Genomic DNA, 14124 nt, shown 5'->3' on the forward strand with positions numbered 1-14124 from the left:
CTACACAATAAGCAGTGAGTTGCTCCAATGGAGGAGTCAGGCCAGACACAGCAATTATGAAAGGCCAGCTGGGTCCTTATTGGTTTCCTCAGTCACCTGATCCTGCTGGGCTGAAAGCTGCAGTTCACCATCTCAGTGTTTCCAGAGGTGGCACCATAGAGTTTCAGCAATCAGGCGAGCAGTTCCCTCTGCCTGAACACTGCCCGGTGGTGCAAAGAATAAGTGGGCTGGGCTGTCCTAAGTGCCCAATTTGAGAGTCCAAGGATATTGCAGAAAAAATGGGGGGGGGGGGTCCCAATGAGATGTTTAGTAAAAAAAGGGTTTGCCATAAAGGTGAGGGGATATATATCAGATTTAAAGGTACAGGGACGGATAGGTCAGTAGCAAAAACAAGGATCCTTGAAAAATATTTTTCAATGAAAATAAATGACATCAAAAGAAGGTTAACTTCTATTTTATGAGGTTTCAGCTTTCGTTACCAGACTTGGCAGTAGGTGCATCAATTGGTGCAGGTGACATAAGGAGGTGGGGCTCTTCAAGTTTCCAATTTCTATGTTTTGAGAAAAATTGTGCAGGCATAATTTTCTCTCTCCCACAATCCTCTGATACTTTACTTTCAATGGCTTTATTTAGGTCATTGATATGGAGGATCTTCTTAAAGCACAATTTGAAGAGGCGAGATTACAGCTCATTGAGCAGACTCGCTATGAAGCAATTCAGGCAGGCATTCAGAAAGTGAAAGAAAAAATGGAAAATGAACGACTGTACCAGGAGCAAGGTGAAGTTGTTTTATGTAAAATTTGAGGTGTTTAGTTATTTGTGTTATATTGGAAGGACTTCCCATTGAAAGGCAATCATTGATGTTACTACAGCAGGGATAGGCAACTTGGTGCTCTCTAGGTGTTCTAGACTAAAACATCAGCCTCAACCAGCATGCTATTGGTCAGAGATTATGGCAGTTATAGTACAGAACATCTGGAGGACACTAGGTTGTTTACCCTAGTAAAGGTAAAGGGACCCCTGACCATTAGGTCCAGTCGTGGACGACTCTAGGGTTGCGCGCTCATCTCGCTCTATAGGCCAAGGAAGCTGGTGTTTGTCCACAGACAGCTTCCGGGTCATGTGGCCAGCATGACTAAGCTGCTTCTGGAGAACCAGAGCAGCACACGTTATGCAAATAGTATGGTTAGCAATTTAAGATATTTAAATCATATTGTAATCCAAGTAGTATCAAACTCCAAGGCATTTGCAGTGCTGTCTTCTGCATGCTTACTCAGAAAAAAACTATGTTCAGTTAAGTCTATTCTCGTGTAAGTGTGCCATGCTATCCCGCCACTTATGGTGGAGAAGGCAAAAAGGAAGTGCTGCAGGGGTAGTTGGAGGGAGGCTGCTGGAATCAGAACCCTTCCATTCCCCAATATGGCCCCAGAATAGCAGGGGGAAGTATGCCATTCCTGGAGCTGGGAAGAACAATCTTTTTTTAATTGGGGGGAGGAATGCACAAGCACCACCTGAGGCCAGCAGAGCTCAGCAAGGCTTTGAAGCTGGTGATTCCTCTGTCCCCTTTGGACTGGTGCCCTGCTACCCTGTAAAAATGTATGCTGTACCCTTTTATAATAGAAAATGTAGTTGCCTTTTCTTGACGGATCTTCTCCATATTTAATTTTCTCTTATAGCGGCATTGATAGCCCAAGACTTAAGTGACAAAGAACCAGATGAATATGAAGAGGGTATTACCGCTGGTTCAGTGCAGCATAGTGTTACAACATCTGGTAGCCAAAAAGGTATTATAGTAACTTGGTTTGTGAGAACAGGTCAGAATCTGAAACTATGGCTGTGTACACACATCAATCCATTTGTAGCACAAAAATATAGTGGTGTGTGTGTTTTTTAATCCAAAATCATTTGTGCTCAGTCTCAACATACTGCTTTAAATCTAGATGGATTCTAGATCCTGCCACAAAGGTGGATGTGCTTACTAGATATGCATTTGAAAACCCTCCCCTTGGTTAGGTTACCTATGCCTTTTCCTCCCTGGACATGCCCACCTGTCTGCTCTCACAAGCATCCATTTAATGGTGTTCTGATTGTAACATTAGTGGATGCAGCCAATGGCAGGGTCCTTACATAGTAAGAGAGAAGATAATGGGAACAAATGAAAAGATTGTCCACAACGCTGAATACATACATGTGTGCATGTTTTTTCTTCTTTCTTTCTATGCCTAGAAAGTAGTACCATAAAAGAAGAAGATGAAGCTGAAATGGAAGAGTTGTCTCCATCCCAGGCTGCAGAAGAAATTGGTATTATTGATCATAGCAAGTAGCAATAGTTAGCTACTCAAAATGGAAGTGTTGTTAGTCATAGCATTTTATTTATTAGTGATGACAGGTTTATTTATTTATTTTATGTAGAGCATAAGCAACCTCTCAAAGCAGTTTATGATACAGGCAACTCTTACACCAGGGCTGCGTCTTGGGATAGTTCATAAAGCCAAAGTTGGGTATAGGGTCAAATCACATTGGGTTCAATGGTGAGTGTAATTGCCAAAGTCTTTTTCCCCAGACACCTGCCCATTTTCCACCCCATTTTTATTTGCCAAGTTTGTAAAGCTGAATGCACACTAGTTAAGTATGCGTAACTTGTGAATTACCTGTGTACTATTGAATTTTAAAATGGAATAAAAACACACATTTGAAGTGGGGTGGGAAAACATTTTATCTGAATTTTACACAGCTAAAACGAACTAAAATCCTGGTTAAATAAAAAGTTATTCACCTGGAAAAGATAATGGAGTGTTGACATTGGGGAGCATTTTGCAAAGGTGGGACATCACAAATGAGAAGCAAGACCTACCCAGGACCTACCTGTCCCACTGCAGATTACCAATCCAGAAAAAGGCATTGAATGAGGATCATAATATTTGGGCAGGTTCATGCAGGAGAAGGCAGTCTGTGAGATATCTCTGTTCCTTGCATTGGGCTCAGAAATGGACCAGAGGACTGTTGCCTGTGCACTAGCCCAAGTTAGTTGTTTCACTAATGTGCTTTACCATTGAGATGTGTGTGTGGTGAGCATACGTCACCATCAGAAGCATTTTCCAAAGAAATGGGTGTCCATTGAGGTAGCCTGGGCAATTCTTATAATAATTTCTCAATGATAATTTGATAGGTCTGCCTTTGTTTAAGGTGCTTAATTTGCCCAGCATTTAGCTCTTCTGCCTGCATTTTTCTTCCCTACACATTCACTATGTAGCTAGAAATGCCTAGAGGATGGCCATTCTAATGACATTCTATAAAGTCAGAAGTAAAGATCCCTGCCTCAGCCCTTTCCACCTGTGGGAGTGTGGCATTCGTACAGAGCCCCCGGTCGTTTCATGGACTATTGACCTGTACACCACTGCATTATTCTTCCGCTGCCACCAACCAGGTTTCTTCTGGTGAAATACTGAGTCTCAGTCAGGTTGTAAAGTCAACAACGAAGATTATTGAAGAACAAACAAATTTTAAATATGTTCAGAATGGTTTCTCAAATGCACGCCCTTAACCAGATGTGGCAATGTCTCACACTGTCATACTCTTCTCTCTCAGTTCTATCCCTGTCTCCCACTCTGTCACAACCACTATGTTCAACTTTTTCTGCCTCTGTCTGACCCTCACTCCTCTACCTCTCTATGGTAAACCCCTGGGCTCAGCCTCAAAACCAGGTAGACTCCGCCTCTGAGCTTTCTCATTGGTCAATCTACATTGGGGTAGGCAACCTAAGGCCCAGGGGCTGGATGCGGCCCATTCACCTTCTCAATCTGGCCTGCAGACGGTCCGGGAAGCAGTGTGTTTTTACACGAGTAGAATGTGTACTTTTATTTAAAATGCGTCTCTGGGTTATTTGTGGGGCCTGTCTGGTGTTTTTACATGAGTAGAATGTGTGCTTTTATTTAAAATGCATCTTTGGGGCATAGGAATTCGTTCATTTTTTTCTTCAAAATATAGTGTGGCCCACCCCATGGTCTGAGGGATGGTGGACCGGCCCCCAGCTGAAAAAGGTTACTGACCCCTGATCTACATTAACCATTTCCCTCTCCCTGTATAAACATAATCACAAGGAATGGGAAAACGCCACAGGGAGCATCACCTGAGCAGAAATTTCCTCAGGGAATGCAGTCACAGGCAGGTATAAAGTGTCAAACCAATGTTTCTGGCAAAATGAATCTAATGTTCACCTGCATATTTCCATTTACATTTTTCTAACAGAAACCTCAGTGCCCCAGACTTCAGAGGTAACATCTGAGCATCCAGAGGTGCAAGAGATAGTACAGAAAGCCATTGAAGCTGTAAGGTTCTCTCCAATACTGCTACCACCAGAAGCATACGCTGATGCATTAGAAGAAGCAATTACCGAGGTAAAAGTGCCAGGAAATGTGCTGTTATTTCAAAAAATGTTACTCATAATGTGCATTTTCATGAACTTTCTTTTCAAATTCTCCATTTTGAATATAGGTTTGGAATATATTCACTTAAGAATATAGGGTAGTTTAAAGCCAACAGCTGGTGCTTTGTGTACACAGGGACAGCTGGCATGGTAGGAAGGAGCTGCCCTCCCAGCAGCAGCATCTCTGCTGATTACCAAAGTGGAGCAGGGTGGAGGCAAAGTTGGGATTATGCAGGCACAACAATGGAGCCAATCTGGTGCTGCTGCAGGTGCCCCCCTCCCAGCCCCAAACTCCACTCCACCCTGCCCTACACCAGCACTGTTTAGGTAATCAGCGGTAATGCTGTTATTGTTGAGAGGGTGGTTCCATGGCATCATCCCACCACACCAGTTGCTTGTATACTGTTGAGTATGAATGCTTTCCTATGAATGTTCAGAGGCGCTCTCATCAGTCATTGGAGCATCACCATTCTGGTGCACCTTTGTGTCTAATCTCACAACTTCCCCACCTTTTGCAGGAAACAGAGACTGCACACAGTATTTAATATAACATATTACCATCCCGCAAAATGCTTCCTCATGACCAGGATCTCCTACATAATGTTAAAGTTCCCAAAACAACCTTTCCATATTAATTAAAAGTTTCCTGCTTGTGAGTCCTGCCCATTTTATTGCTTCCTGATCCATGGCCAGGAGATGTGTGATGAGTTGCCTCTTATTTGCCCCTAGAAAGTCTCCTCTTAGACTGCTCACTGTGCACACTTACCTGAGTGAAAGCCTTATTGAACAGAGTGGGACTTATGTCTGGATAAACATGCATAGGACTGCACTGTTTACTACTCCATTGTCAGTTTCTGCCATGGCCAAAGTCTTTAATTATTGGCAAATAACATTATAAAAATGGCAGAGGAGTTGGAATGAGAGGAAATCAGTTTTGAAAGCTCCCCCCCCATGTTTCTTAATTATTGGGGTAATTAAGAAAGGTTATTCAAACAAGGAATAATTAAGAGTTTACCATTTAATGCCCCAACTACGATTGATGGGAAGCAATACAAAATCTGCGCTTTTAAAGTTCTTTTTAGTGCTTTTTAACTAAACAGACTGGCTTTGTAGTTGGGTTTTATTGCAATATTTGTTGTTACCAAAACTGAACAAATTTGAGGAATACAGAAAACACTTGGCTGTAACAATTTGTCAACGATACCATCTGGATTCTCTGTGAAAGTGAGTGAACAAAGAATGACAATTGTAAGGAGGAAAGGGGCCAGTGTCAAAGCAACCACTAACTGGCACAAATTTGCAACTCCCTCTCTTCCTTCTAATACATTAATGTACCGTATGTGAGCTCGTTTTGATATGCTTGATCAGAATTCTATTACTTAAGACTGTATTCACATGCTGTCCCATTTTACCCTTACAACACACCTGTTGGGTAGATTAGGCTGGGAAATACTGACAGGCTCAAGGCTACCCATGAGAACTTCATAAATGATGAAGATATGAACTTAGGTCTCTCCAGCCATAGTCCGACAATCTAACTACTACACTACAATTCACTAATAGCTTCATCAATGTTATTTGTTGTTATTAACAGCAGTGTTTTATTACAGCTTTCTAAATCAAATAAATACAGATATCCTGGAGCTGCAGAAAAAGGAGGATGGGTCTTGGATAATTTTCCTCCATCGACAGAACACTGGGCAGCTTTGGTAGAAAAAGAACTTCTACCAGATACTGTGATTTGCTTGAAGAATGCTGAACAAAATGGTTGGTGCATATTTAAAATTGAATGTCTAACATTAAAGCTATTTTTGAAACAATCCTCCAGGGTGGGAAGTATATGAACATGGGAAACTACCTTATACTGGGCCAGATCATAGGTTCATCTAGCCCAAAGGTGGGGGACCTTTTTCAGCCAAATGGACTTATCAGTAACCTTCTAAAGACTGCATGCCAGTGTTGGATGGAGCCAGGTGCAAATGCAGACAGAGCAATGGATGTGACTCTTACCATTGTTGAGTAGGATATATATGCTGGGCTAGATGCACCCTTGGTCTGATCCAGCAGGCTCTGATTTTGTATATGTAGATTCCCCAGCCCTGATCTAGCCAAACAATGTATGCTCTGGCAGGAAGCAGTTCCCCAAGGTCTCTAGCAGAGGTGTTTCTCAGTCTGCTTGTCAAGTTCCTTTTAACTAGAGTTGCCAGGAACTGAACCAGGGTTCTGTTCCCCATTACTATTTTTTTTAATCACTGAACTATCCTAAGTAGCTTGGGGAAAAACCACCTGCAAGCATAAATTAAGGTCTGATTTAGAAAAAGCTTATCTTTATTATTTTTTCCATTTTCTTGCCAGCTAAACTTCTTAACTTTTTGAAAAGGAGTTAATTGTCTACAGAGCATCAAAAGTAATCCACTAAAGAGAGAGAAGTTCATTCAGAAACAGACCTGTCCTAAACTGTACAATGATATTTCCATGATATATGAAATTTCTCTTTAATTTTTGAAACTATATGCAAATTCTAAGTCTTATTTCATAGCATCTTTTTCTATTACATTGCAGGAAAGGTATTGCTCACTAGACTGTACCGAGCAAATAAAGCAGAAGTTGATGCTAAAATTATAAAAAGGCTAACAGACGAAGCTTTAAAGAAGAAACAAGAGGAAGAAGAAACAAGGTAAATATTTGAAAAACGAAACACCATGTGCCCTCTACATGGAGCTGCATTTGGGGTTGTTTGAAAAGTTGCAAGTAGGCTGTTAAGCAGGACAGCCTACCAATAACATATTACATCGTCGCTGAAGAAGCAGTTCATTGCTGCTGGATTGCTACTGAGATAAATTCAAGGTGCTTGTTCTAACATTCAAATCCCTACACTGCTTAGGACTTACCGTACTTGATGGAACACCTGTACCCCATATGCCTGCCCAGATGTTACAATTTAGCAAGGATTTCCTCTTTATCATTGCCACATTTGTCAATTATCCACTATGCAGCAATGTATAAGAGGGTGTTTTTGATGCAGGCACCCGGCTGTGGAATGTCTTCCTTCTACAGGCTTCTACAGGTGCCAACCCTGATGAATTTTTGGCACTAGTTAAAATCACAGTTATTTGTCCAGGCCTTTGTGGAGATAAATGTGTATGTCCTCACTGGACTGTAGTTTCATTTTGTTGCCTTGTGGGTTTATTAATTTGGTTTGTTATGTATTAGTCCTGCTCCGGCCTCTTATCTGAGTAGCTGTGTTTTAGCTCTTATCTTTGCACTTCGTAATTGCTTTCAATGTAAGTTTCTTTGGTGCAGTCTGTGAGAAAAGCAACTAGCAAATATTATTAATAAAATAATATTAGGATTTATTGGTTTGTACCCTGTTCCAGGAATATATTTAATGAAGAATGAGCTAGAGTTTTCAACCAGTTTCTCATAAATATCTGTACAATTTACTAATTGCAGAAAAGAACTGCAGGAAATGCTGAAACTGCAAGCTGAAGAATTTGCCGAAGAGAGAGGTAAAAAAATAATGCAATAGCAATATTTGGAATTGCTTCTGTGTGGAAGCTGATCCTGTGAATTTGAGCTCAACCACTGGACCCAATTGAGAATGTTGGTCCTTAGTCAGTAAGACAGCTAATCTCAGGCAGCAGATGCTCTGGTGCAATGGCAGCAACAGAGGTTTCCCCCTCCCCAGTGCCTCCCGCATTCCTTTGAGCCCCCATATATTCACTTCCCTGTGTGTGCTCACTATTTGACTTGCTCTAAACTATCTTGCTGCCCTTGAGTGTAGTGGAGGATGCTTCTCTTATTGCTGTCATTGAGGAAAGAGGTAGCTGTCAATCTGGCAGGCTTCTGCATGTTGAATGGCTGTGCAGGAGGCATCTTGTCCTTTGCCTCAAGCAGCAAAATATCCAAGGCCAGCCCTGGTGCTAGTTTTGACCCACAAAACCCTGTATGACTTAGGACCTCAGCTCCCAATATAATACTTCCTGCCATATGCATAAGCACTGCAAAAGGCGGTGCTTGAGAAGTGCTTGAAGATGCTGCTTCCTCTGAATGAGCATACCTGCACAAGAGTGAGCATTTTCACTCTTGCCCTTTTTTGTGGTGCTTGTGCATAAGAAATTCAAATCTCAACTTGTTATAAAGCACATGCCAAGGTAGCGTTCATTTTGGACATAGTTCTGTGCAAAATGCAGAATATGTGAAAGATTTTTCAGTCACCTAATGTATGTATTTATTTCTAAAGTTTAAATGCTTCCCTTTGATAGTCACTTGGCATTGCTAAATATAAAAAAAAAATACTTAAGAATCTGTTGTTGTTTAGTTGTGTCCGACTCTTCGTGACCCCATGGACCAGAGCATGCCAGACACTCCTGTCTTCCACTGCCTCCCGCATTTTGGTCAAACTCATGTTAGTAGCTTCAAGAACACTGCCCAACCATCTCGTCCTCTGTCGTCCCCTTCTCCTTGCGCCCTCAATCTTTCCCAACATCAGGGTCTTTTCCAGGGAGTCTTCTCTTCTCATGAGGTGGCCAAAGTATTAGAGCCTCAGCTTCAGGATCTGTCCTTCCAATGAGCACTCAGGGCTAATTTCCTTCAGAAATGGATGGGTTTGATCTTCATGCAGTCCATGGGACTCCTCAAGAGTCTCCTCCAGCACCATAATTCAAAAGCATCCATTCTTCGGTGATCAGCCTTCTTTATGGTCCGGCTCTCACTTCCATACATAACTACTAGGTTCTTTAATTCGGTATGCTATTTCTAAAAAAAACAACCATTTTCATTTCAAGGTGCAGTACTAAACATATATGTTTAAAAATTAATGGAGTTGCCTTCTGAAAAGGTATACTCCTTGGATTCTGTAAAAGAAAAGACTCCAGTGCAAGTTCCTGCTGGAGGATGGAAAGGAGGAATTTGCTACGTTTGCCTTCTCTTTTTCCTCCAGCTCAGTGACTCATGAACAAAGTTCTGAACTGAACCCTAAAAAAAATTATAGAAGCTGCTGAAATATTTCTGTGTGAGATAAAGTTAGCTTTTGGGTGGTGGTACTTGTTATCTTCTATTCAAACAGTTACTCATCAAGGAAAAAAGAATGTCATGCACAAATGCCTGTATTGAAGATGAGCCACAGTTCTTTGCCTGAGAAAAGCATGTTTTCCCCAAGCTACAATTTGATTTCAATAATCAAACACTGACTAATCAAACATCTCAGTCATGCTGACCTTTGCCTGATGATGCTACTTCTGTTCAATATACTATTGCAGATTGATTTCACCTGCATATAACTGCATATACTTAGTTTCTATTCTCTCTCTCAAAGCAAGCATAATAAATTTTATTGTTGCAGGCATTGAGTCTAAGGAATGTTGATTGAAACTTTTTTGTTGTGTTCTTTGACTAAGAGGGGCTTCATACATTACACAGTGACAAACGTTGCCACTAAGCATACTTTTCAGGCCTCAGAAGTAGTCAGACTCTTGAGTGTCAGACTCTGGGATCCTGGCAGGCTGTTCTAATGGGACAGATGCATGGTCTAACCCAAGCACTTTCCAGAGCAATAAATCATGAATCAAACGACTAGAGGCAGATGTATAGTTGAAACCAGACAGAGGTCAAGATCCAAGAGAGCAGCTGAAGGTTAGGAGGACTAGAAGTAGGTAAGTAAACAAAGCTAGGGATGGGCCAAAACACATTTGGTGTGGCTGTGAGCTCTGTTGTATAGATGTTATCATCTGTTGCTGGTTTTATGCTTGTTAGATCTTATGCACTCTTCATGATGTTATGTCCTCTTGACAAGCTATATGAAGTTAAAGACTAAGCAGTGGGTAAAACAATAAAAAAGTCTGAATAGGACATTTTGGGAACAGATAATTTTTTAAAAAGTCATTGGGATCAATTTAGAAATATATCAAGAGTGGGCTTTATGTAGATCTTGGGTGGGGGTGGGGTAGAATTCTGTAGCTATGGATCCAGCACTAAAAAGCCTGTGTCCCTGATGACTTATCTAGGGAAATATCCCAAGTTCTGAACATGACTGACATCTCTTTGATATTTTGTAATTCAGAGTTGCTTTTAGTCATAATCACTGGGATGTATGTAACCATGCCTTATTTGTTCTTCTGCCTCCTGTGTGATTTCAAACATGCCTACCTATTGGAACATACATCTAGTCTAAAAAGAGAATTGTTGCCTAGTTAATAATAATAATAATAATAATAATAATAATAATAATAATAATAATTAATAATAATAATTTATATGTCATCCATCTGACATCCATCTAATGTGGCTTCCAACACATTAAAACACATGAAGAATCCTTATATTATTAATGATACTATGGATTTCTATCCTTGAAGATTTAAAGTGGCTTTGTGAACATTAGGAAGGATGTGTTTTCTTGTGCCTACAGAATCCATAGACTTTGATCATCCATCTGCATCTGAATCACAGACCAAAATGCCACCAGTGACTGAATCAGGCCAAACAATACAACCTTCTGGTTCTGACGAGACTAAAGAGAAAGAAAAATCTGGAGGTTGGTCTTCTGAACCATGTGGCTTATTCTTTTTTATATTAAAAAAAACTCTGTGCCACATTATTCTATTCCTTTGCTTGCACTTACTTTCTCTCAAATATCATTTATTCAATAATGAAATAATGTAAAGATGTCGCTGTCAAAGATTTGCACACAATACCATTGATTTTTGCCTAACAAAGACATTTGTCTTGTATTATCTTCCTTTTCCATTTTCCTTTGACCATATCTTCTCTAGTAATAACATCTTTCTGTACCCTAGTTCAGACATTCAGGCTGCAAAAAAGCCAAGCCTTAGAATTGTACATAGCTGAGTCCTTAGCACTGTACATAGACAGCACCACACAAATGATGTTTTGTGTGAGCCAGTAGATCTCATTGAAACTGTGTGCTTCCCCAAAGTTTTTAGTTCTAACATGAATTTGTGTTTAAGTGTGTCTCAGTTATGTAAAGAATCCCAGATTTTATCTTTTAATATATCCAATCACAGAATCATTAGAAACTGAGGGTCAACTTGATGAAGCGCAAGTGTCTCTGGATTCCAAAGAGCAGCAGGAGAGCAAGACAGGTAGGATTTCACAATCAGACTTTTGTGCATACATTTTGCCACACAAATAAATAAATCAATAAAATGTTACTTATTTTTATTTATTTGGGTGGTGCCATTTATTTCACTTCCAACATAATTGCTGGAAATGTTGATTTTCTTTATTGTTAACTTTGGGTTTGTCTGTGCCCTGAAGTTAGTTTCTGCAACTACAAAGTTCAATTTTACATGACTTCACTCAGGAGCACAAACAAGAAGACACATACTTCCAAAGATTCCCCGGGTTATTCTGAGACAGCCAAGGACTTAAAAGGTCTCAGCAGCTATCTCTAGCCTCAAATCCAAAACCTGTCTTAAAGGAGAATTAATCAGAAGTGTTCCTTAGTTTTCTATTGTTAGTACTAAGTGATCAGCTAGTAGATCTCATGGAAAATGTGTACCCAAACTACTCCATAATCCCCAAACAAACATACATGCAAGAATTACATTCAGAGCATTTCCTTCATAGTGTGCATGTACTGTGTGAATAATGAGCAATAAGAGCTGGATTTGATATGGTCCCTCTAAATGTAATTCAGTGGCTGTGTCTTCTCAGCCTGCCAACTGCATATTAAATTACTAATAAAAATAAATCCTCTGTCAATAATATACATTTTGATGACACACCAGTATCGTACCCATGTTTTAAATTCCTAAATTGCAGATAACTGTAGTAGCTTCGAAAGCATGCTTTTCAGCTCTTTCTCCTTCTTCCTCTCCCTCCACATCTTCGGTCATGTCAACCTTTACCATTAGTCCTGCTCTTGCATATTGCAGCATTGTATCTCTGTAGTAACTCCCTTGATATTTTGAAATCTTTTTGAACCTTTCCTTTAAAGTGCAAATGGGTATCCTGTGGTTCTCCAGAAGTAGTTGGAGTTCCAGCTCCTACCCAGCCAGCATGGTCAGCTGTCATGGATGAGAAAAGCTGTAGTGCAGGAGCACCTGGAAGGCTACAGGTTAACCTTCTCTTCTATAAAACATGCAGGAGGCATAACCATTTCCTGCTTGTTCTCACAGAATCAAAAGAATCAGCAGAACACATTGAAACTGAAGGAGAACCTCAGCCACCAGCACCACTGAAGAGTGTTGCATCTGAACTAGGTTAGAGATCAAGTTTTCTTCGACCTTCCCTTCTTCTCTCCTTCCCTTCTTTCCTTTTCTTAGCCATTCAGTTATCTAGAGATCCTGTGTTGCATATTGTAATGACAATTATGCACATGCCTTGCTTTCTCCACCATAAATCCAGTTTTGAAGTGAAGAATTGTGCACTTGAATTGACATACTATGCAATTAAATAACGATAGTAAAGGTAAAGGTACCCCTGCCCGTACGGGCCAGTCTTGACAGACTCTGGGGTTGTGCGCCCATCTCACTTAAGAGGCCAGGGGCCAGCGCTGTCCGGAGACACTTCCGGGTCACGTGGCCAGCGTGACATCGCTGCTCTACATAAAAAGTAACTGAGCCTCTTTCCTTTCCCCCCTTTCTTTAGCAGTATATCCATGAAGAAACAATGCAATAACTTGGCTATTGTGATTCTCAGATAGTGAGAAGAATAAATTATTAAACATATGGGGTGATATGCTACATAAATCATAATCACAGTAGATGCACTGCAGTTAATGGACTTAAGGCCATCAATTTCAGTCTATCTACTCTGACTGAGTTGAATATAACCAGCATGTTATGCTGAAAAGAACTATTGATTTGTTGAAAGCATGTGCTACAAAGAGCCAATGAGAAAGGAAAGCACTATTTGAAATTACCTTATGAGAAATGGTAATTGCAATAAAATGTTACACTGTGGAGTATCCAGTTTTTGTCGGTACCTCCCTCCTGTGTGAGGGTGGTGCCATATTGGCTACATAAGTGTTGGCACCCATGCCTGAATATCAATCTAGAGGGAGCAATATACTTCATACAATGTCAAACTGTTGTCTAAAATGCAGTTTGCTTTTTTTTCAGGAGTCAGGCTACCTGAATATCCTGAGGATGCTTTCCCAGATGTAGTAGAAATGGATCCACTTAAAAGCAAGATTATCCAATTTCTGCATGAATGGCAAAGAACGGAAGCAGCAATTGCAGACTCACCTTTAATTCAGGTTTCAGAATTGGAGATTGATGGGCAAACTCTGCAAATGCTTCTTGACCAAACTATTCAATCTATGGAACGTAAGTCTCATAATTGTTTTTTATTGACATTATTTCTACACCAGGAGATATTTGAAAGAAGAAACAATAAATAAATCAAGAACTCTAGAAGAGCAGTAGTGCTAGTTTTTCAAAAAATATGAAAGGGCTTAGCAGGATGCTTCCGTTATATCATCATAAAAAGTTTCTTTATGGTAGGCTGGAGAGCTTATGATCTACTTCCAAAGGTAGCAAAACATCTTGTGAGTGTCTACTTGCCAGCCTGGCTAGGGCTGTGAAAACAAAGGGGTTATACAAGTTCCTACTCTTTATGCAACATGCTCTGCACATAATCTACAACAGTATGTAGGACTACAGGTTCCCAATCTCTGTCTAAAAGGGACTCTGAGCTTTAGAATTTTATGGTGCTTCTTGGCAGGCCCTCTG

General features: G+C 40.4%; 1 protein-coding gene across 4 annotated transcripts in view; it reads left to right on the forward strand.

The window, feature by feature from the left end:
• AK9 (adenylate kinase 9) overlaps positions 1 to 14124 on the forward strand; it is a 55635-nt gene that overhangs the window by 18690 nt on the left and 22821 nt on the right. For all 4 annotated transcript variants that reach the window (XM_081905508.1, XM_081905507.1, XM_081905509.1 and 1 more), the window contains 11 exons: positions 634 to 778; positions 1677 to 1784; positions 2227 to 2301; positions 4249 to 4397; positions 6037 to 6193; positions 6989 to 7103; positions 7880 to 7935; positions 10836 to 10961; positions 11452 to 11529; positions 12568 to 12651; positions 13513 to 13719. In XM_081905508.1, coding sequence (XP_081761634.1) covers positions 634 to 778; positions 1677 to 1784; positions 2227 to 2301; positions 4249 to 4397; positions 6037 to 6193; positions 6989 to 7103; positions 7880 to 7935; positions 10836 to 10961; positions 11452 to 11529; positions 12568 to 12651; positions 13513 to 13719 — 1300 coding nt within the window. The remainder of the gene's footprint in view (positions 1 to 633; positions 779 to 1676; positions 1785 to 2226; positions 2302 to 4248; positions 4398 to 6036; positions 6194 to 6988; positions 7104 to 7879; positions 7936 to 10835; positions 10962 to 11451; positions 11530 to 12567; positions 12652 to 13512; positions 13720 to 14124) is intronic.

The sequence above is a fragment of the Podarcis melisellensis genome (genome assembly GCF_964234715.1).
Source record: "Podarcis melisellensis genome assembly, chromosome: 3".
In the NCBI taxonomy this organism is placed as follows: domain Eukaryota; kingdom Metazoa; phylum Chordata; class Lepidosauria; order Squamata; family Lacertidae; genus Podarcis; species Podarcis melisellensis.